The following is a 22,672-nucleotide window of genomic DNA, read 5'->3' as shown; positions in this document are numbered from 1 at the left end:
TCAGCTAGATGATTTTTATGTATTTTATCCCTTTTCTTATTATATAATAGCTGTAATACAGATGAACTTGAAGTGTGATATAAAGTTTGGTTATAATTGACAGATTTCATAAGTAAAACCATAAAAATTCATTTGCTCAAATAAAGGATATAGAATACAAAAACCTGTCAAAGCAATGCTTGGTACTTTAAGCCTTTAGAATACTTTGCAAACATCAGATATTTAAACTTGAATTGCCACCACCCCTGTGCTGGTTACATGAAGCAATGTTATCCCCTTTAAACAGATGAGGCGATTGAGTCACAAAAGGATTCATGGCCAAAGCCAGCAGTTCAGACCATTAGCATCAAATTCTGTATCCAACACAATTGCCTTATCTCTTTTAACCTTAAAAGTGATTATTTCTAATTTAGCAATAGGAAAAAAGCAATAATGGGTTACTTTACATTCCTAGGCTGCAATTTATCTTCTAAAAGCAGAGACAAAGGCAGTATACACATATAATCTACCTAAATGTAGTGACCAAAAACTGCAGCTATCAGTAACAGCTTAACTGCAATTTCATTAAGGCTTATGGTTTTCTTTGACTCGTACAAAGCTGTGTCTGCCAAGCTAAATTCATGGGAGTAAATTAATGATTAATTGCATTACTAACTAGGAAATTTCCAAGCAGCCTTTTGGAAAGCATGTGTGCAGCTTGAGAAAGAGCAGATTTCTAAAAAAGTCACTCATGCTGTGAAAAGAAATGACAAGGTACCAAAAGAACCACTACTTGCAGCCAGCAAATAAAAATGATTGAAATAAACATAACTGGAAGTGAGTCTCAGGCTTTCAGAACTGCTGCTGTACTCTTAGTAATCTCAAGTTTGTCTCCTGGACCATAATGTCAAAGGCAGCCATTAAATGAATGGCTAATTTGACCTTCATGGCCACATGGATGATTATGAAGAACTGGACTTTGAGAGTGTTCAAGACTCAGAGTAGATAAAACATGTGCAGTACACAGGCACCGCTCCTGTTTGGGTTAAAAGCCATGTGTCCAGCAGAACATCCACACTACTGCTTTTGCAGAACTGTCACAGAGGGGTTGGATCATTTGCTTTTCAGAAAGAGCCCTCAAACTGTTACAAGCCTTCTCTCTACATTTTGGTTCGCTTCTTCACTTTCAGGACAAAGTTGCTACAGAAAGTTTGCCTTTGTTGGGTTTCACCATTGCCCCAGAAAAGGAGGAAGGAAGCGTGGATACAGTTTTTCATCTCTACCACAAGCAGACCCTCTTTTATAGCTTCCGAGCAGAGGATAACAATTCAGCACATAGGTATGGGGATAGACTTCCACATCAGCCAGTGAGCTTATGTGAGGATTTGTCCCTCCTTCACTTCAGAACACCTTTGTAACAGATGAAAAAACAGCTTTCAGAATTTTGATTAAGCAAGATTGCATGTGACTGGCCTGACTGACATTAAAAATCTACCTGGTGCTTTTCAGTTCCTTCAGGAAGGAGAATTTGCTCCCTTCTGTAGGTAAAGAAGAGACTGAGCCTCAGGAGTCATAGATAGAAGTCTGTCAAAAGTGATTACTGTAGAAAAACCTTCTAATTTATATGTTAAATTTACCCATTTCTTAGTTTTCTCATCCACAAATAATTGTTTGGATTTCCCACTCTAATGTTACAGCTTTCACATAATAAGATAGCCACAAGATTTGTAATAAAAACCCAGCACCCCAAGACACACAAAAAAAGAAATTAGTATTTATAGGAGGTTTTGTTGCTTTAAATCATACTTTGCCATATTCATCTTTCCTATTCTAAGACAGCACTGACTTTGAGATTTTACAATAAATGACTGATCAAGATTGTACTAGAAAGCAAGAGTCCCAGTACTCTGCTCCCCACTTTAATCACAGAACTATTGTTCCTCATTAGAGCTGGGATGGAAAATATAGTCTTCTTCAATGCTTTATGTTCTTAAAGTACTTATTTTTGTTAAAATGCAAAAAAAAAAAAAAAATTTGTATGTACCATTTTTCTTTCCTCTACTTTTTAGGTGGATTGAAGCCATGGAAGAAGCATCCATATTATAGCAGCTTTCACTCAATGAACTTGGAATAAATTCTCAGATTTCTATACATTTCCAGCAACACTCTTCTGACTTACAACATTGAACAGTGTATTTCAGGCCCGCTGCCCCACACACTGGATCTGAACTGTTTCCAACTTGCTCTTTTTCTTCCTTCTTACATACACATTGTTGCAAATGAAAATATCAAGATAAGAGATTATTTATAGTGATCTTTATGTCTGTGCAAGTTCAACCTGTACTATAAGCTTCCCTTCTGATCCCACAGTAAACTAAGTTTAACATCAAGACCTGGAAATATTGACTACAGTAAGTAACAGACTCAGTTTTACTTATTCCAGAGCACTATTGTATCTCATTGTGTTGGTTTTGATGTCTACTGTGACATGAGAAATAATGCAGTAAACGACAAACGATCATTTAAAGCACTTTATCATTTTTTATTGAACTACAGCCTCATTTTCTTCATGTTTCTAAGGAGTTCTGTGGCCTGATTTATTAACTGTCCATTAACAGGCACCAGAATGAAATTATGCCCTGCGTATTCTAAATTGCTTCCACAGAAAATGATGGAAAACCACAATTTACCTGGTCTACCAACACTTCTCTGTGATCCAACATAGTTACTTACTATCAATTTATAATTTTACACAAATCACCATATAATTTACATTAAAAGTTTAGTTTCATATCACTGCAGTACTTTGAAATGCACTCCAGTAACTCTACAGAGCCAGATGCTGAATTATATCTCTCTAAATATTTCAGACTCAAACCCAAAGGTTATTTTTAATTTATTATTAAACTACAGACAGTTTTTATTTAACACATCTACCTAGTAGTGTTAAGATTTTTATCATCTATTTAAATACTGTATCTTTATTTTCAAAACTGTTGTTTCTGCTGTTCTTGTCATGAAAAATGTCATCAAAAGTTGGTCCACATAACCAGCACAGCATTTGAAATATGCTGCGTGGACTGAAATGCACTTGTCTGAACCTGCTCTGCTCGAGTAATTTGGAATTCCTGTGGCCACACCTGTCCTATGTCAGACTGCTGTGGTGTTTTACACCAGCTGAGGATATAGATCTCCAGAGTTTGGGGGTAGGGTTTTTTGTTTGGTTTGGGTTTTTTTGTTGTGTGGGATTTTTTTTGTTGTTTTGGTTTGGTGTGGGTTTTTTTTTTTTGGTTTTGTTATTTTGGTTATTGTTGTTGCGGTGGGGTTTTTATGTTTTAGGTGGGAGTTTTTATAAAGAAGATTGAGAAGTGATATTCTAATCATTGCAATACAGTGATTTTGTCCTCAGTCATAATATTTAACTGAGGAACAGAATTACATCTATGATTAAAATATATCTTTATATAAAAATAACATGTTCAAGAATTTACTTACATTAAATTATATTGGTGGGAATTTTTATTGCTTTTATTTTTCCCTTTCTTCAAGGAACTTAATGGAGATCTGAATTTTTGACCCTAACAATTTTTTTAGAATTTTCCATATTTTTTAAAGGTCTATAATATATATCAAATGGTAAGGTAGGTCAGTTTATCACCAGGATAAACAAGCTTAAAGAAACAAATACACATCTACCACTAAATAAAAAGCTCATTTTGGGGTTGGTTTTTTTTTTATACATCTGACTTTGACCATTCCATTAAGCATATATTATCATGTGCAAACAGAAACCAAGAATGAAAAAAATAAAACTTTTGTATTCTTTAATTAATGGATGAACAGCAAGGTTAACTTTGTTTCATGTAGAGCCATGGCCTTGCTACCAATACACTGTAAATGTTTATCCTCCCTTGAAAACATTTTGCACTAACAAGAAAAATAAGACAACATTGAATACAGAGCAAGATCTCTAACCATGGTCTGAAACAAAACAAAACTCACTAGAGAATGACAATATTATGAAGATTTAGGTGCTGACATGTAGTGACTGTTGTATGAAGCTTTCAGCTGGAAGCAGGAAATAAACATGAAAATATTTTGTAAAAAATAAGATACAGTGCTATTAAACATTGGTTAAAGTAATGTAGAGAAATAAAAGAGCAAAACGTAACTGCAGTTCTACAGGCCTTTCCTTTACACCATTATTACCTTCTATTAATTCCAGCTTTGCAGTTTCAGTTACTGTTAATAGACACTTGCCTATTGAACAGTTCTCTGACAAATAAGAAAAAATATCAAATCTGAAGATGGTACTGGAGGCCTTCTGGTAGAAACAGGATTTATACCTAATTGATATGATGACATGTTTCAATCACACTGATTTACCTTCTGTAAAGCCCACCTACTTTACTTCATCTTGACTTCAGTTACAGATACAAATGGTCTCAATGCAGCATAAAGAGGAAAAAAAAAGAAAATGTCCTCACAATTTCAGTCCTACTGTTAACTGAATTTGAGAAAAGCTAATAGGCACCAGAGACAGAAATTTTAATTTCAGAGTTATTCAGTAATCACCTTTTAGAAAATGCTAACATATTATAATAGGGGTGTATACTCAGTTTACTACCTGACATTTACTTACACAGCTTTTTCTTACTAATTTAATGCTAATATTACTCCTTTAAAACAAAATTTTGTTCCATGTCTTCACAAATACGATAAAAAATTTAGTACTAAGTCACAATGTACGAGCTGCTCAGCCAACACCTGGGATCAAGCTTCTGCCATTTCTTGTTTCAGAGTTCTTCTTTTTGTTAATTGATTTATTTAAAAACATTAAGGTTATTAGTTAATATCTACAAATAATATTTAGACCTATTTTACGGTATATGCCTAGTTAAAAATCTTAAATCTTAAAAGTTATTAAATTCTTTTTCAAATCAAAGTACAAGTCATTTGGAGATGGAGAATACCAACATGACAAGAGGCTGTACCACTTACTCAAGCACTGCTGGTCAAGACCTTGGACTGCTACCCTTCCTGAGCTGGTTCTCTGCTGCTTTTACCACACAGCTATGAATACCAGCCAGGCTTTCCTATTTGCATGCTGCTTTGATACAAAAGCAGTAAAAACTATGCTGGCTGTAACAACATTAAGTGAATATAACTGCTTGGGAAGGTGAAAGAAGGAGACAATATTCAGTGAGGGGAAAAGGTATTCCTTTAAATATTAAGGGAAAAAACACTAGTCTAACTCCACAAATAACTTAGGAACATAACATACAAGCTTCTGTGTATTAAAAGCAGTGTGATTCTTCAGCCTGGGTAACACTGTGACACCACTTTTCATCAAATTCTGACAAGAAAGTTTCTAGACTCCAGGGAATCGTGGTATGAGGTCAAAGGTAAAACTTGATGATCATGGAGGTCTTCCCCAGCTTTAATGATTTTATGTAGTGATATTTTTCTGCAATCAACAAAACCTACAGCGGACAGCAAACTCACTTTTACTCAGAGACAAACATGGAGAAATGAGGGCAAACCTCCCACTTGTTGGAGGTCACCAGCTTCCTTCTACACAGCCCAGCCACGCACAAACCCAAATGAAAGGCATGAGGACTCACACTTTAAAAATCATCTGCTAACATTTAAAAGAGAGACTTAAATTGAATGTGGTATTAACAAGACCAAACAGTTCTGTTAAAACTTTGTCAGTCACTTGTAATTGTTGAATTCTTCTATACTAAGTATTGGTTCTGCTCTGACAATTTATCTTGAAAGTTCCCAGAAAATTTTAAACAACTGAAATGAGAACTTAATAAAAACCCCAAACAACCGAGCTCTACAGTACTGTCTATCCCAAACATTCAAAACACATGAATAACCTCAAAACCTATTTATATTTTATACTACACGGCACACACCAAGTTTTAATCCTTCTTAGTCCATTATGTACTTTTACTGCCACCACCATGGCCAGAGAGCGAGCTTTGGCCTCTTGCAGCCCACACGTTCACTGTAGAGGTCCTCTCCTTCCATGCCTAGAGCCTCTTTCCCTCCCTGGAAGTACGCACATCTTACCTCTGTTCCATAGGGAATTTAGTCCGTTCTCCTGGGCAGGAAACAATTTCTGCAGGGTCTCTTCCCTTCTCTTTTTGCAGGGCAGCTTTGTAGCTGCCTCATTTTTTCTTCTGAGGCAACTATCCTATTTAATGGGAGGAGCTAAAACGTCCTTATTATCAGCAGCTGCGTTTGAAACTGACCACCGCCACAATCCTTTCTCAGCTAAGGCTGGGAGCAGTTCACTCTTTCCGGGCAGGAATTGCGGCCCGAGGAGAGGCCTCCTCGGGCTAGCCCGTGCTCTGCCAGGAGGGGAGCAGCCCTGGGGAGGGTAGCCCGTTGTCCCGTCAGGAGAGCAGCCCTGGGAAGAGCAGCCCGTTGTCCCGTCAGGGGGGCAGCCCTGGGAAGAGCAGCCCTGGGAAGAGCAGCCCGTTGTCCCGTCAGGGGAGCGGCCCTGAGGGGAGCAGCCCTGAGGGGAGCAGCCCGTTGTCCCGTCAGGGGAGCGGCCCTGGGGAGAGCAGCCTTGAGGGGAGCAGCCCTGAGGGGAGCAGCCCTGAGGGGAGCAGCCCTGGGAAGAGCAGCCCGTTGTCCCGTCAGGAGAGCAGCCCTGGGAAGAGCAGCCCTGGGAAGAGCAGCCCGTTGTCCCGTCAGGAGAGCGGCCCTGAGGGGAGCAGCCCTGAGGGGAGCCGCCCGTTGTCCCGTCAGGAGAGCGGCCCTGAGGGGAGCAGCCCTGAGGGGAGCCGCCCGTTGTCCCGTCAGGGGAGCGGCCCTGAGGGGAGCAGCCCTGAGTGGAGCAGCCCGTTGTCCCGTCAGGAGAGCGGCCCTGAGGGGAGCAGCCCTGAGGGGAGCCGCCCGTTGTCCCGTCAGGGGAGCGGCCCTGAGCGGAGCAGCCCTGAGGAGGGCAGCCCGTTGTCCCGTCAGGAGAGCAGCCCTGGGAAGAGCAGCCCTGAGGAGGGCAGCCCGTTGTCCCGTCACGAGGGCGGCCCTCGGTGCAGCTCTCGCTCGCGGGCAGGACTGCGGGATGAGGACAGGAGCCTTCCATGAGGAGCAGAAGGGCAAGCAGGAGCTGATGTATGCCGGTGGAATCGCCCATATCCTGAGGGCTGGATGGGAGAGGGAGTGAAACTACACTTGGCAGAAAGCGGTGGCTAGAGAAGGTGGTATGTTAATTTCAGGCTTTCTCACCATCCACATCCATTTTAACTGGTAGTTAGATACATTTCCCCCAGGTCTGCTTTGCCCACGACAGTAATTGTTAAGTGATCACTGATCACTCTGTCTTTATTTTAACCTATGAGCTTTTTCATGTCATTTTCTCCCCATCCTGCTATAGAAGAGGAGGGGAAAATGAGTGACTGGGTTATCCTGTGGCTGCAATCCACAGTAAGCTCACCACTGTGCGGTAGACAGGTATAATTATTTTCTTTGCTGCCAGTCTAGTTATTAACCTTGACTTGTAGAGTAATCTCAGTGTTCTTTGATGTTTTCCACCTCTGGCATCTTCTATTAATTTCTGTCCAGTCATAGCTAAGGCCAAAAAGCAGTTTTTACTAACACTCCTTTATATATCTGTGTATATAAATTTAGCAAATTTCAGCATTATCTAATACAATCTTGCTTATTAAACAAGGGTATACACTGTTGCTCTATACTTCGTTGAAATTGTTGCAAAAACCACAGAGAAATTTGTCACAATGTTAATGCAGTTTTCCTCAACCTTAGTTTGTGTGGTACAGCAAGCATGATTGCTCTCCACCAGAGCTCAGAGTAAAACTGCTGCAAAGCTTTCTCCTGGCAGAAACAAGGAACATGGAGGAGACAAATCCTCCTGCCTTCTAAACCTTTCCTCAACTTGCCCATTAGGAAACACTGAGGGGGGAAAGCAGCCATTCATATTTGGCTTTAGCATTTTCCATTTTTCCTTTCATTTGGTCACACTTTGATGTATATTTTAAGAAGTTAAAAGAAATATCTGCTTCTAAAGGTATGCATGTCCATATTTTGAGAATTTGACATTTCTTCATTGTTGCAGTGTGTTGGAATAAACCTCTGGATATAACCCTCCAGCAGAATCCATCCTTTTTCTCTTCACCATCGCCTGAAGCTCTCCTCCTGAGGTAAACGGGGTTCCTAACAAGCCTGGACTTGTTCAGTGCCCAGCTGCAATCTCCAGCAAGCCAAAGATGTCACTGGGGTGATACACCACAGTTGCTGCCTTTGGCCCAGCAGCGAGGGTCAGACTGGCCCAGGCACAATCTAACTGGTAATATTGGGATTCATATTCCAATACTTCATGTATTTAACATTACAGCAATAAACACCCAAGACATTTTTGAAACATTTTCCTTTATTTGTGTATTGCAAGCATATCTGCACATCACATGCTTTACTCATTTCTGGTCTGTGAAAGTAAGGCTGTAATTTGTAGGTCTAGTACATTAATCACACCTTTACCCCAAGGAGTCAGTTCTAAGAAAAAAAAAACTAAAAACCTTCCAAAGAAAAATTAAAAAAAAAAAAAAGCATACATACTGAATAGTCAACAGCACCTCTTGTTTCTGTGATTGTTGCATTTAACTGCTCTCTCTTCCATATGTTTTCTTTCAGGTGTTATCTTATTCATCTAACTGCTCCTTAAATTAGCTTCTGTAAAAATTATTAGAGTCAAGGGAAACCTACTAGAAGCATTAAGAACATTTTGATATGAGTAGGTTAAGGATAGCTAGTTATGACAGGGAGTGAACATCCGATAGCCTGTAAGAAGACAAGCATTGACAGGTGGTAAACTCTTAAACCACCTCAGCTACACCCAAACTTGTGTCATGTCTATTTGTGTGTTTGAAGGCACAACATACCTCACTCACGGCCAACTTTGCCATAAGAGCCCTAATCAATGACATTGACTTCACAAAATTAAATAAAAACAGTCTGGCGGCGGCCTTTGTGAGAGCTTGCTCAATTGTGAGCCCACCTTTGACTGCATCCTCAGCGAGAACCAAGATACACCTGGAACATCAATACCATCAGCGCACTGGACAGCAACCGCCAACCCGCGACCTCGGGCTTCCGGCTGCTGAAGAGCTCCCGAGCGAGAGGGACAAAGGCGGTGACCGTACCTTCCCCTCGCTGCCCCGGAGGCCAGGTTTCCGCCGGCACTTCCGCGGCGCGGCCGGAGCGGTGCAGGGCTCGGCAGGCTCGGGAGGCCCAGGTAGCCCGGTAGCCCCTCCCCGCCGCCGGCCCCGCCCCGCGGGGGATGGAGGGGCCGCGGCCGGGCTGGCGCTGGAAGAGGAAGCGGGGACGCGCTACCGGGCGGCGGCGGTGGGGTCACGAACTCTGACCTGTCACAGGGCACGGCACACACAACAAAACACGCCCGACCCCAACACAGTCCCGGCCCCCTCCCCTCCGCGGGCCCCACAGCCCCTTGCAGCCCCCGCGGGGGGAGGGAGGGCCGCTGCTGGGCACCGGCCTGCCCGGGCCCGGTCGGGTCACCGCCACTGCACCTTTGGCGCCCATTCCTGAGGTAAAAAACATTTTTTAAAATTGAAGCGGCCTGCTGGGTTTGTCTCGTGGGGGGCCAGGACGAGGGAGGGGGCGCGGGGAGGCGGCAGAGGGCCCTACTCTGGACACCCCCGCGAGGGGAGGGGTGGGGTGACGGTGGGTTTAGGGGAGGGGGATTGCACGGCTCCGATATTTGTCTGGTAAGCGAGCACCGGCCGTGGTCTGGCCTGGTCTACAGCTCCTGGAGAGAGAGGAAACAACCATTGTGGCGTGCTGGGTCGATCGGCGGGGCAGTCCCGTGCCGGAGCCGCTGGTTGCAGCGTGGGCCGGCTGAGGTCGGAGCTGGTCCGATCGCGGTGAGCAGAGTCTGCTGTCCAAGGGGTGTAGGGCGATGGTCGCGGCGATGATGAGCGCGGGACACCCAGAGAGACAGAAGATGGAGTCTGAGCGGGCGGAGGCGGCGGCTTGAACCCGACCCTTTTACCTTTGCCACCGGGAGGGCGGAGGGGAGGGGGCGGCGGGTACTTTGCATACGGGGCTGAAACCGCCGCCATCTTACCGGCCGCTTCCTCATTGCCATGCCTGGGCCTCCTCTAGGCGGACACAAGGCTGTACCGGAGGGGAGGGGAAGGGGCCTAATGGCGGCGGCAGCAGCCCCGCCTGGGCTCTGGCTGGCGGCCAGCGCCGCCATCTTGTGCTCAGTGAATCCCCGGGGGGCTTTCCCTCTCCTCGAGGGGCGGTACCGCCACTATTACAAGCGGGTGGCTCGGCCAATGGGCGATCTGCGGGGGAGCGCTGCCTCTGTCGTGAGGTCATTGGTCGGGCCTAGGGGCGGGCCGGGGGCGTGTCTCGGCGGCACGCGGCGGGGAGCTGCCGAAGGCCCTTCAGCAGCGGACGGGGCGTGGCGCAGCCAATGGGCACGGGCGGCGCGCGCGGCGTAGCCAATGGCGGCGCGGCAGGCCCGGCGCGCTGCCGGCGCCGCTCGCGGTGTTCCGCTCGGTCGGCGGGTCGGGCCCTGCCGCCGGGACAGTGTGCCGGAGACTGCCGACAGGGCTGGGCCCTGTCCGGGCTCCCCGCCCGTCCCGCCGATGGCAGCCTGCTGCAGGCCGCTCGGTGTAGCCGAGTCGAGCTCACAGCGTAAAGAACGTTGTTTCATTAAGACAAAGGAAAAATTTCATTAAGTTTGAATTCGGCCGTTTGCCATGTTTTGTCAGTAGGGCCATACCCTTAGAACCTCTCAAGCTGAATTTATGGCTTGCTTCAGCGGTTTCACTGCAGCTTAGGGAAAGATTACTGATTCTACACTGTGTTTTGGACAGCATATACTGAGCTGGCTGCCACCCTGTTATGCTGAAAATAATTTCCTGGTGCCTCTTCCTAGGTTTTAAATTTCACCTCTTTTGTTGATTTGGGAGGTTTTGTTGTGGTTGCCTTAAAAACTGTTGCTCGGGGCTTTTGCTAGGAAGCAGATTTTGCCTTCTGAAAGTTGACACCATTAAAAAGCTTGGCATGGCTGTGTATGGTCTCTGTGCTTCAGCTGGATTCGATCAGATAGCCTCAGCTTAAGGTTCTTTTGTGAAGGTCGGAAGTACAAAAAGCCTTGGTGATAGCACCAACAACAGCAAATCTGTCAGACTCATTCTATAGCAAACACTTGTGTTTTGTGTCTCAGAAAGCTACTATTATGAACAAAGTATCTCTATCTGAAGGGCTTCTGTCCTCATAAAGCGCTGAGAAAATAGCACATTATAAGCATATGATTATGCTTCTTGTGCTTCTTGCTGAACATAAAAAAAATAAGAGGAAACACTGAATAGGAACCATTGAACAACTAAGAAACCATCCATAAGCTGAGTATGGTGGAAATGGTTCATAGTCTTAATCAAGTCAACACTTCAATAAAATAATGACGAGCTGTAGGAGAACCTAGCATAAATACAATTTCCATGGGGATGTCTCAAGTTTGATTATCCATTGTTACAAATAATCTATGCTTGACATATACAAAATTACTTTCACATTTGTCACAATATAAGCGAATCCATCTAATTTAATGAATTCTGACATATTTAACAATGTTAGCTTTGTAGCAGTTACATTTGAATGGATGCTAGAGAGACATGCATACATTTTTCTGCTACCTGTGTTGCTATTGTGTGCTGTATTTTTAAATTTTATATTAAATGACTGCTTCGCAATTTTAAACAGAGGTTTCGAATGAAACATCAAACAAGCCAGCATCCAGAAATGCCTTTTTATTACCTACGCCTGAATCAGAATCTGAAGTCTAGCCCTATAATTAGCAAGTCACAATTAAAAACTGAATGTATTAATTGGAAATCTTAATTAAATTTACCTTGGAAGAAATACATCCATAATAATGATAATTAAAAATATATTGAAAGTGGTTTTTTTATTGTTTCTTTGTCTTTGATTTCTTTGTATTTTTTTTCTAAACCCTAAAGTTGAAGGTGGAGTTACTTGGAATAGGATGAAATGACTCTGCAGTATCACATTATAATAAAGAAATAGCCTAAATAATGGAAGATACATTTTAGATGAAACTGTTTATTTCCCTTATTGCGTAAGATTACTCTTAAGAATATGGATGAACGTGGTGGTTTGATGGAATGACTCAATTAAATGCCAAGCAGCATTCTTAGCTTGCTGCTCCCTGGTTCAGCATGCGGGGTAGAAGCAGTTTAATGGCAAGGTTTCTCCTGCCTGAGCTGAGGAAAGTGCCTTTGAGATCTATGAATTCTGTAAGCTGCATTAGAACTTGACTTTGAAATTAGTCCTTTCTCATTTATGAAATTAACATCTCTTCTTTACAGCTTAAATAATGGACTGGAAAGAGTATATTAGAGGCTTAATTAAGTAAAAGAATAACTGTACTTCAGCAGTTTGAATAGTATGCATGTCCCATATATGTTTATGTGTATGTATGCGTGCGCACACACACATCAATGGCACCTTCTCTTATTTGCTAGATATTTCAAGCAGAGTTGTAAATTTTCAAAAAGTCATAGCAGAGCGAGCTTTAATACTAAGAAAAAACCCAAACTTTTGTGCCTGATGGAGGTTGCTGGCATCTTTCCAAACAGGTTCTCTAATGGTCTTGTTTCACCATGGCAACCAATATGGAGGTGCTGGCTCAGCAGGTAGTGGAGACTCAGCAGGTGGCTGAGGTGAGTGACAGATGATATCACAACAGTTGGTATATGAGATTTTGAAATTAAAAACTTATTAGGGAGTCCCTGCCGTTTACAATTAAGCATAAACAGAATGGAAGATCTTTAAAGAAAAGTGCTGCTTTACATTTGGGGACAAGCATGAAAACAGTCCAACTGGAACATGTTTTGTTTACCCTGCTTTGTTCTGGTGGCCCCCGTATTAAGACTGTAAGTGGAAACTTCAACATGAGCTATAGAGAAACTTGTCTGTATTATGAATTGTTTAAAAAATTAATATAACAAAATTTCTTGTCATTTGATCATTAGATTGACCTTTTGGGACATGGAAAGCTTCTGCACCTAACTGGAATTGTAATCTAGATCCACCACAGTGTTTGAAGTTACCTGTTTTACTTATGCGCCATTCTGAATTTACAGCAAAGTGGTTAACTTAAATCAGTTTTTATATTTTGTGCCCACACTTTAAAGAAAAAAAGCACAAAACCTTCTTAAAGTGATATTAAGTGATTAAGTGATGTCTAGATACATATTCACTGAAGCTTGGATGCTCAACAGCTAAAAAGTTTAAATCGGCTCATAAACACAAACTGCAAGTGTTCATGGCCATAGAAAATAATTTATCTCCCTCACTATGCAAACTTCAGTCAAAAAATAAGCAAGATCTTTTGTCTGATTAAAATTATTTGGTTTAGCATCCTTGAACTTTACTGTGATTTTTCGTATAGTTACGTAATTAAGGGATTTAATAAATAATAAAGGGCAAATGGGCTGAGAGATAAGGCCACTTTTCAGACATTAGTGTGGAGTTTTCTTTCACCTAATGATCTAAGATTACACATGTATATTAAAAATATTTTTATTTCAAGAAGTCCTATAAAAGAAGAAAATATAAGTTTAATTCTGGTTTTAGAAGTTGATTTGAGATTCTGTACTTAGAAGTACATTTTTAAAAAAGAAATTTCATTCTTTTAAACAAAATGGCCTAGTGAGTGTCCTGAAATTAACATCTTGGAATAGTTTCAAAAAACTTAAGTTTCACAGTGAAAACCAACAAGAGATTTTTCACTCTAGTTTTCTGTACCAGGTATGAATTTGGCAAGCTGCATTTTTTTAAAAACACTTCCAAATATATTTGAAAGAGAAACCTGTAATGGAAAACTTTATACTATATTGGTATAACATCTAAAGCACATAAAATATGTGACATCTGTAATTCCTCGTGCAGGAAATGCACCGTGGTAACATAGTGTGATGGTTGTATCTTGCCACTGGAGAGATCGCTCCATCTCAAGAGTGTATGAAGCTCTGTGATTTCTTCGTGGCCGGTGGGTAAATAGAGGGTTCCATCTCTTTATAGTATTCAGCTGCTGCTTAAATGATATGCCTGTCCACTGCGTAACACCATGAAAACTGTTCATGGAAAACCAGTTGTAAGCAGCATTATCTCATTAGGAATTCATTAATACTATGACCATGTTAATATTGAATAATTTCTTTATGAATGGCCGACTGCCTGCTATTTGTCTTCTCAGTTTTTAATACAGGTAAATACATAACTAGTCTTCTTTAAATATGCTAAAATTCTATATTTGTACTCACCATATTTTAGAGAAAATCAAACTTGGCACTGGCTTTAAAAAATTAGAGACTTTTGGAATATGATATTTTTTGTCAATGAAAATTAAATGGAAGAAGAGGGTTATTGACAATGCACTGAATTTTAGGTTATGAACTGTGAGAGACAAGTTGCAACTGGAATAACCTAATGCAAATATTAGTAGCTTTACCTATATCCCCATCACTTTTTCAACATAACTGCCACATATGCAGTGGCATGGGTTTATTGAAAGCTGTGATGCCAAGCACCAAACCAGACTGTCATGAAAGTAGACTACATTGTTTCTCTTTCTTGAGCAATAGTTCATCAGTTTTTTCATAAAATGGAATGTTTCACAGTAGTTGCTGAGTGTGCTCCAGTGTTGCATGTATTTTTGTACTTATTCTATTTTTAGGACTTTTAAAAATTGTTCTTGTAATGGTTTCAAATGATCTCACTGCTTTTGCTTCCTTGTGCTTTCTATAGTGTCGCTTGTTTAATTTTTTTTCCAATTGTGCATTTCTGAACAGACTGGATGAGGGTTCCATGTTTAGTGTTTGAAGTTGCCATTACTTACAGTTCATGAAACAGAAGAACAGAGAGCAGCTAGGGGATTTGGAGGGAATTTCAGCAGTTTCTCCTCATCCTGTGGAGCTTTTGAAAAGCAGGAAAAATACTTAAGCCTTAATGCAAAAATAAGTAATGCTACTTTTCTGAAGTATTTATTTAGTACAGTCACTGTACAATATGCAAGTGGCCTAGGTGTAGTCCCAGCACCGACTTAGGTCTGACTTGAGTACTGTTTAAGGAAAATGTGTTTGTTTTTAAAGGGGAGGTGCATTTCCTGTGTAGTACCTATTATTTTATATGCAAAATAAAAAAAAAAAAAAATGTAACAGAGCTGTTTTGGGTGGGGTGTGGAGGAAGGGGAGGGAATGTGTGGTGGTGGAAATAAGGGCTATTTCATCTTTCCAACAGCAGCTCTGGTGTAACCAGGAATAATTTTTAGTAGTTGCTATAACTTGGCCAGCTCTCTGGCAGCCACAAACTATTCCCGGTGCATCCTTTTCCTTGTCAGAGGCTTCAGGGAGAGAGTTACATGAGGTGACTGTTGAGCCCTGTGCTTCCTGGATCTTGTTTATGACAGTTACATTGCTGGAGAATTTTCAGTTGTTTTCAGTTCCCTCAGTGTCCTGAAAGGAAACTATCAAAGTCTGAAGCCTTTTGGAAAGCATGTTTTCCCATGAAACTCAAAAAATACTGTATATCTTTGTCACGTAAAATATTTTCTTGACCCTCTTCAGATATCTCTGACATGTTACATCATAAGTAGTTCTGCAGTTCAGATTTTCGTCCACATGAAGATATGCTTGAAAAGGAGAGTGGAAACACCGTTGTTCTGATGGAACAAGTTTTTACTTTAAGAATTAAGAAGTATGACATAAGACCCTTTATATTTAATATTTTATTGATGTCATTGGCCACTTGCTCATTTCTGATGATTTTTCAAAGTGGAGTTTTGATGCAAAGTCCTCTTAAACAGTTTTTGGTTCAAATACAGCTTTTCTCAAGTTTCAATACAGCTTTTCTCAAGTTCCTGTTAAGGGTACCATGAGCCTGAGAGGTATTCACAGAAAGTGCAAATGGGAATAAGGAGATTGTATCTGGTTTAGGCCGTTGGGCAGCATTTGAACTGAAGACTGTTGCCAGATGTGGCATGGCTGCTGGTGTAATACAAGTGTGGGGTGTTCCATAAGAGCTGGTCTGAGATTTTCTTTAGCATGCAGATGTGGCAATTGCAGTTTCTTCCATGATTGTTGCCTTTTTATGTGCTATACAAGATCTTGCACTGGCATCCTATTAGGGCAGTTAAACTAGAGTTCTAGTGGTGAATTTAACTTTTATCTGCAATCCTACAAAGGGCCGCTTGGGAGTGGTCAGGAGAGCTAATTCCAAGGAAAATAATTGAAACGTTTTTTAGATGTATCTTACAAAGAAATATATTTGGATATACATTTTTGGTAAAAGCCTATTATTAATTTAATAGCTAAAGCTACTCATTAGGAAAAATATCTATGGAAAAATAAGTCTTTCTGATTTGATTTGAGTTGCAGGTGTAAAACTTGGTACCATATTTTTCATTTAAATTCTTTAGTTATTTTATGGGTGCAGTTAAAAATATTTGGTCTGTGATTGCTAAATTATGCTTTAATTATTATAGAAAAGAGAATAGAAATTATTCAGCCTGAAATTGGTTTACACATAATGTATTCAAGCAATACAATTACTTTGGCTTTTACTGGAGTTCATGTAGAAAATGTTTTTCTGCTTAAGTTAGAAGAGATTAGAGGCTTTAAAAATTTCTATCTATGTGGCCAATGGATTATTCCTTCAATTTATTTCTCAAATGCTGTTTTTATAATCAGTGTCGGAGGGGGAAATAAGCTACAGAAAGTACGGAAAATTTGGTTAGTCAGGACAAATATTTATTATATATGTACATATGTTCGTACAAACACACATAGATGCATATGTAGATACATGATGGGTAAATCAGTCAATTACTGTATAAACACGACTATATGCCTATGAAGAAACCTTATTTATTTCTAATGACATAAAATAATGAAATGCTTGGAGAAACCTAACTTCAAACTACTGATTTTATATATACACATATATTTTATATATATACACCCATCTACTGGAAGTTTAATATGATTTCAACTAAAATTTAGAAACTGAAAAAAAGTAGAAAAAATAAGGTAAATATAAAATTATATATATTTATGTTTAAAAAGAGAAAAAATATTAGTAATTTAAACAGAAGAAACCAAATTTGATTTTGCCAGCCTTCAAAATGCACCTAATTACCAAATACTTGTTTTTAGTTTAATGATGAAAAAGGTAGATGCATATGTGTTTAAGTGTGTCTTTGTATTTCTTGAGCTTTGTACAGATTTTCTGTGTCACTTAAGGCAAATCATTATTAATTTCAATAAACTTCAGCATATGAAATTATTGCTAGTGGTACTTACTGGTTTAATAGCAATAGCAGTTATATTCTAGATACAAATAATACTTTCTTCTACACTAGATCACAGTTAGTTGACCTAACATTTACGGTGTACCCCTGCTGTAAATACACTCCCATAGGTAATTATGTATGGATATTCTTTTTAGAGAGATGTACAATAGATGATTGTGTTTTCTGTCAAGTAAAGTGCTTAATTTCAATAGTGAGCATATTTCTGTGCTGTGGAATCCTTGAAATTAGAAGAAAATACTAATGCTATTTAGACAACTAAATTATTCATTTGCTGCAGAAACTTTTCTAGTGGAAGTCCACTGGATTTTGTTGTTTATTGTTGTACAACTTGTCAAGTAGATGGTCACTTTCTCAAAATTTCATGTACCATAACTTTAACAAATTTAACTTTTGAAAATCTTAAAAATATTTTTTGTTTTCATCCATTTGTCAGCTTTCACTGCAGCCTCATGAAAATGTTTTGTTGTGGAATGAATTTTTAGAGCTAAAGATGCTCTATGGGAAATCTGATGGATTTTCCTTTCAATTTTGCTAATTTTATATTATTTTTCCAAGTCCAAGTGGGACTCACAAGACCTGGGGATCAGGCCCAGCTAGCGTGGGTTTAGGAAAGGCAGGTCCTGCCTGACCAACCTGATGTTGTTTTATGATGAGGTGACCCACCTCATGGATGAAGTAAAGGGTGTGATTGTGCCTACCTGTACTTCAGCAAAGCCTCTGATACTGTCTCACAACACTGTCCAAGGGAGGCTGTGGCCCAGGACTTAGACAGGTGCATCTTCATGGGGTTAAGAACTGGCTGGGTGACTGGGGCCTGAGAGTGGTGGGGAGTGGTGCCACATCCATTCTTCAGTCATTAGAGGGGTTCCTTAGGGCTGTTTTGGGCCCAGTTCTCTTTAATATTTTTATGGATGACCTGGATGAGGGGACTGAGGCCAAGGCCAACAGTGTGAGGTTCAACAAGGCCGTAGCTCCTGCTGTTGGGTCACCACAACCCCACACAGCACTCCCGGCTTTGGGCAGTGTGGCTGGAAAGCCACTCAACAGGAAAGTACCTGCAGGTGCTGGTCGACAGTGGCTGAATGTGAGGTGGGTGTGCCCAGGTCACACAAGAAGACCAGTGGCATCCTGCCTTGGATCAAGAGCAGCATGGCCTGCAGGACCAGGGTAGTGGCTGTTGCTCAGTACTGGCCACTGGTGATGCCACATCTCAAATCCTGGGGTCAGTTCTGGGCCCTGCTGTGCAAGAAAGACATCGAGGGGCTGAAGTGTGTCCAGAAAAGAGCAAAGGAGCTGGAAAAGAGTCTGGAGAGTCAGTCACTGAGGGGTGGCTGAAGTAGCTGCGTTTGTTAGGCCTGCAGAAAAGAAGGCTCAGGGGGGACCTTTTCAATCTCGACAACTCCCTAACAGGAGGGTGGAGTCAGGTGGGGGACAAAAAGAAATCGCTTCAAGTTGTGCCACATGGGGTTCAGGTTAAACATACATTGCAAACCCAGAAAACAATGTGGCTGTTCAATTCCAAAATGTTTAAAGAATTTCCATGCAGGTACCTTATGTCTGTCTTGTCTATCTTTCTCCTTGAACAATACAGAAGAATAGACTATTCTTTTTCTCTAGGCTGCCTGCAGTACATTGTGGTGTAAGGTCTGAAGATGGATCAATGAAAGGCTAAGGATTCTACAGCTGAACAATTGTAAAACAGTTTTAAAAGACCTTCTTGCTCTAATTTAGATCTTTTAAAGGGCACACAGCCTTGTTAATAATTCGGCATGGAAGACAAGATCATCAATTAAATGTGTCCTCTAAGAGTCTGGATTTTTGAGAGTCTTTTTTTCTCACATAGGTATCTTGTTTTCTGCAGCTGAAAACTTTGGATCATCCAGTAATTAGAAGACACCTCTTATTTCTACATCTTTCCTGTCTCTTTTTCTCATTTAGTGTGCAATTTTTGTGACCTGTATTAAAGATTGTATGTTTAATTTAGATTACACTTTTATAGTATGTGGAACTCCTTATGGTATAGGCAATAGGGGAGTAAATGGTATGATTTCATTAAGTCTTGTGTATTTTAATAACTCTACTTCCCCAAAGGGACTGTAGTTCATGTTCCTTGCTATCCAAACTGGTTTTTCTTTATGTCATAAATTTACTTTTCTGTATATTAAACAAAGATTTTTCAAAGCAAGCTAAAACTGAAACTGTCCTGTTGTCCAGCTGTAAAAATTTTGATATAACTCCAAGATTGTTTAGAAGAGGATTTGATAAAAACAACTTGTGACCATCCTAGCATTGGACATGTTAATGCAGATACCAGGTTGATAGAATGGTTTAGGTTGGATGAGACGCCTTCCACTATCCCAGATTTCTCCAAGCCCTGTCCAGTATAGCCTTGGACACTTCCAGGGATCCAGGGGCAGCCACTCTAGGCACCCTGTACCAGGGCCTCACCACCCTCCCAGGGAAGAAGTTCTTCCCAATATCCAATCTAAATGTTGTCATCTATGTTTAATTCAACATTTAAAATTTTTGCTCTGAAAAAGGCTTTGCAAGGGATGTTATTCGCACTAAGTATTCAGAACTAAATTTGCATTATAGTTTGGTGTCTAGAAAGGTATGGAATAGGACAAAAAACAATAGTATTCAGAAGCAGTGTGAAAGTTAATCTCTGTCATTCAAAAGTACTTTGAAATTATTAAAAGGGGAACTACTTAACATTTTACTTACAGAAAAAAAAAAAAAAATGAGACAAGTGTATAATTGAAAGTTAAAAAAAGTATTTCTGCATTTCAGTAAGCTAAAGAATCATACAGTACTTACCTAGTGATTCATTTGAGCAGCGTGTGGTGGTAGTGGTGGTTTGGTTTTGTGAGGTTCACTCCATTTCCAGAAAAACAAAAATATTCTGATAATTCATTGAAAGCCAATCCAAGTTGGTTAAATGACTGTAACCTTTCCAGTAAATTTAGATTCTAAACTATAGGGCTATCTGATCTTTTATAAATATAGGTATTTTGAAAAGTGTTCAATACCTTAACACTGAATTAAATTTCTGTATGTTATTTACAGGTGCCGACTCTTCAGACTTCGTTATCTGAATCTCCAGTGATGACCAGCCCTTCTCAGCGTATCCAGATAATTTCCACAGACTCCTCTGTAGCTTCACCACAACGCATTCAGGTAAAAATCCAATAATTAACCAACTATAAATTTTCTTTTTTTCTTCTCCTCCTACTTAGCTTTATACAAAAGCATGCTAAAGACTATGGAATACTTCCTTTAAGTCTTGTAAGATTAGGTAATTTTTAGTGAAAATTAAAATTCTTTTTCCCTCAGTATTGGTGCTGACTAGATGGCTGTATATAATAGTTAGCCAGTGAGGAGTATTAACACAGGTTAAACCTTGCCTGCACAAGCAAATCTCCAGAGCCCTGGCCACACCAAAGGGTGAGATATTGTCAACAGATATCTGAGATTGTCTGCAAGTGGATTCCTCTTCCACTTACTTAGGAGCCAGTAGGAGATTGATCTATTTAGCATGAAGTTGGCCTTTGGGAATGCTGCACGGTGGAACTTTGTTACTGGGAGATAATAAAAAGATGTCATTAATGTATCAGAATGTATTCAATGACAAATTACATAGGACTTAGTAAATTTTAATGAAATTCTAGTGCATGATATGGTTACTCTACCAGGCAAAATAGAGATCATGCTACCAGACAAGTGTATCAGAAATAGAAACCTTCCATCATAACAGAATCTTGAAAATTGGCATGTGAAACAATAAAGCTGCCTGATTCCATCTTTTGATGATAACTTTAGGGAGTAACATCTGATGTAAAATATATTGGTAAATGTTAACTGGGTAACATCTCCCTAGTGATATTTATAAAGAAAACTTTGAGAGAGCTTCTTTTGTAATTTTCCACTGATATAATTCTGAGATGTAATGAAAGGTTTTAAAACAAAATTTACTGTGGTCACTAATTTCTTCAATGTTTTACAGATTGTGACAGATCAGCAAACAGGTCAGAAAATTCAAATAGTGACAGCAGTGGATTCAGCTGTGTCTCCAAAGCAACAGTTCATTTTAGCTAGTCCAGATGGAACTGGTGCAGGAAAGGTGATCCTGGCAGCACCTGAGACATCTAATGCCAAGCAGCTTATCTTTACCACCACAGACAACATTGTGCCAGGCAGAATTCAGGTAAATACAGTAATTTAGATGAACCATGTAATATTTTTGCAGGGGGGAGGTTGTTGTTTTTTTGTTTGTTTCTTTTGTTTCTAAATTAAGTCTAAATTGCAGTAGTTTTTTCGTGACATGGATCAGACATACTGATTTTAGGCTTCATTGTTCAGTCACAAATCCTTCAGTCTTCACCTACCTCATGTATTCCATTGCACTTATCATCCCTCATCATGTGTTCTCATTCAGGTTCCAAAGACATATGGGAATCCTTAAGATAGTGCTTGTGAGAAGTGCCAGGATTTCTTAGTCTAAGATTCACTCATATACAGAGATACAACTCACCTGAGCAAATTTACATGAGTTCGTACTTTACATTCAGTATCAAGACATTACAATAAAGCTCTTATGTTTTTTTGTCGGTCTTGAGCATAATCTACATGAACAGAAGCTTTGGCAAGCCAATGATGTAACAATAATCTATCTCTCATGAAATTTCAGATTTCTTCCTAGCAGTCTTAAAAAAAAGAATAAAACAAATGAGAATGTGCCTGGTCTCTCTTGTTACTGTTACAATAGAGAATATTTTACAGGAAGAAGAGTAACTTTTACATAAATACTTTTAAAATGTTATTAAAAGTCTTCTAAAATTAATTTTCCATGATAAATAGGATATCTGACATTACAGAGGGGTTGGGTTTTTAAATTTTTCTTGGTTAAATTGAATGTTCAGAACAGAAGTTTTGGAATCCAAGGCCTTTGGAAGCTAAACTGTTTCTGTTATAGATCTGAGCTCCAGGCTATCCTCTCTGAACCACACATCCCTAATAGCTAGAGAAGAGATAGATGGGAACAGCATCTGAAAGCCAACTGTCTTTGGCTAAAGTATAGCAGCCACTTGAGAGTATTTCCAACAAGAGAAAAATACTGTTGATTGCACAAGTGAAGAAACATTTGTAATAAACAAAGCTAGCAGTTTTATTTGTAATTTGTTTTGATATGACTGTTTCAAAAGTCTCTCTGTTGTCAGTAAGAACTCTCATTAAATTGCATTTTATACTACTTAATTTCATTCCAAATGCCGTACTTATTCATAAATTCAGTCC

General features: G+C 40.0%; 2 protein-coding genes across 4 annotated transcripts in view; both read left to right on the top strand.

The window, feature by feature from the left end:
- FGD5 (FYVE, RhoGEF and PH domain containing 5) overlaps positions 1-8,303 on the top strand; it is a 78,267-nt gene extending 69,964 nt beyond the window's left edge. Inside the window, exons 20-22 of one of the 2 annotated variants that reach the window (XR_009275281.1) lie at positions 1,170-1,318; positions 2,049-2,390; positions 8,072-8,303. Coding sequence is in view for 1 of the 2 variants with exons in the window: in XM_058813150.1 (XP_058669133.1) it covers positions 1,170-1,318; positions 2,049-2,085 (186 nt within the window). In the remaining variant the exon portion in view is untranslated. Of the gene's footprint in view, positions 1-1,169; positions 1,319-2,048; positions 5,783-8,071 lie in introns of those variants that run through there. The other variant, XM_058813150.1, reaches the window with a different exon arrangement.
- Positions 8,304-9,300: 997 nt separating this feature from the next.
- Positions 9,301-22,672, top strand: part of NR2C2 (nuclear receptor subfamily 2 group C member 2) — a 37,796-nt gene continuing 24,424 nt past the window's right edge. Inside the window, exons 1-5 of one of the 2 annotated variants that reach the window (XM_058812671.1) lie at positions 9,301-9,562; positions 12,645-12,728; positions 13,960-14,059; positions 20,447-20,557; positions 21,384-21,584. In XM_058812671.1, coding sequence (XP_058668654.1) covers positions 20,486-20,557; positions 21,384-21,584 — 273 coding nt within the window. In that variant the 5' untranslated portion in view covers positions 9,301-9,562; positions 12,645-12,728; positions 13,960-14,059; positions 20,447-20,485. The remainder of the gene's footprint in view (positions 9,563-12,644; positions 12,729-13,959; positions 14,060-20,446; positions 20,558-21,383; positions 21,585-22,672) is intronic. The other variant, XM_058812672.1, reaches the window with a different exon arrangement.

This window comes from Ammospiza caudacuta, chromosome 12, assembly GCF_027887145.1.
Source record: "Ammospiza caudacuta isolate bAmmCau1 chromosome 12, bAmmCau1.pri, whole genome shotgun sequence".
Taxonomy (NCBI): domain Eukaryota; kingdom Metazoa; phylum Chordata; class Aves; order Passeriformes; family Passerellidae; genus Ammospiza; species Ammospiza caudacuta.
This window is presented reverse-complemented; position numbering and strand designations above follow the sequence as displayed.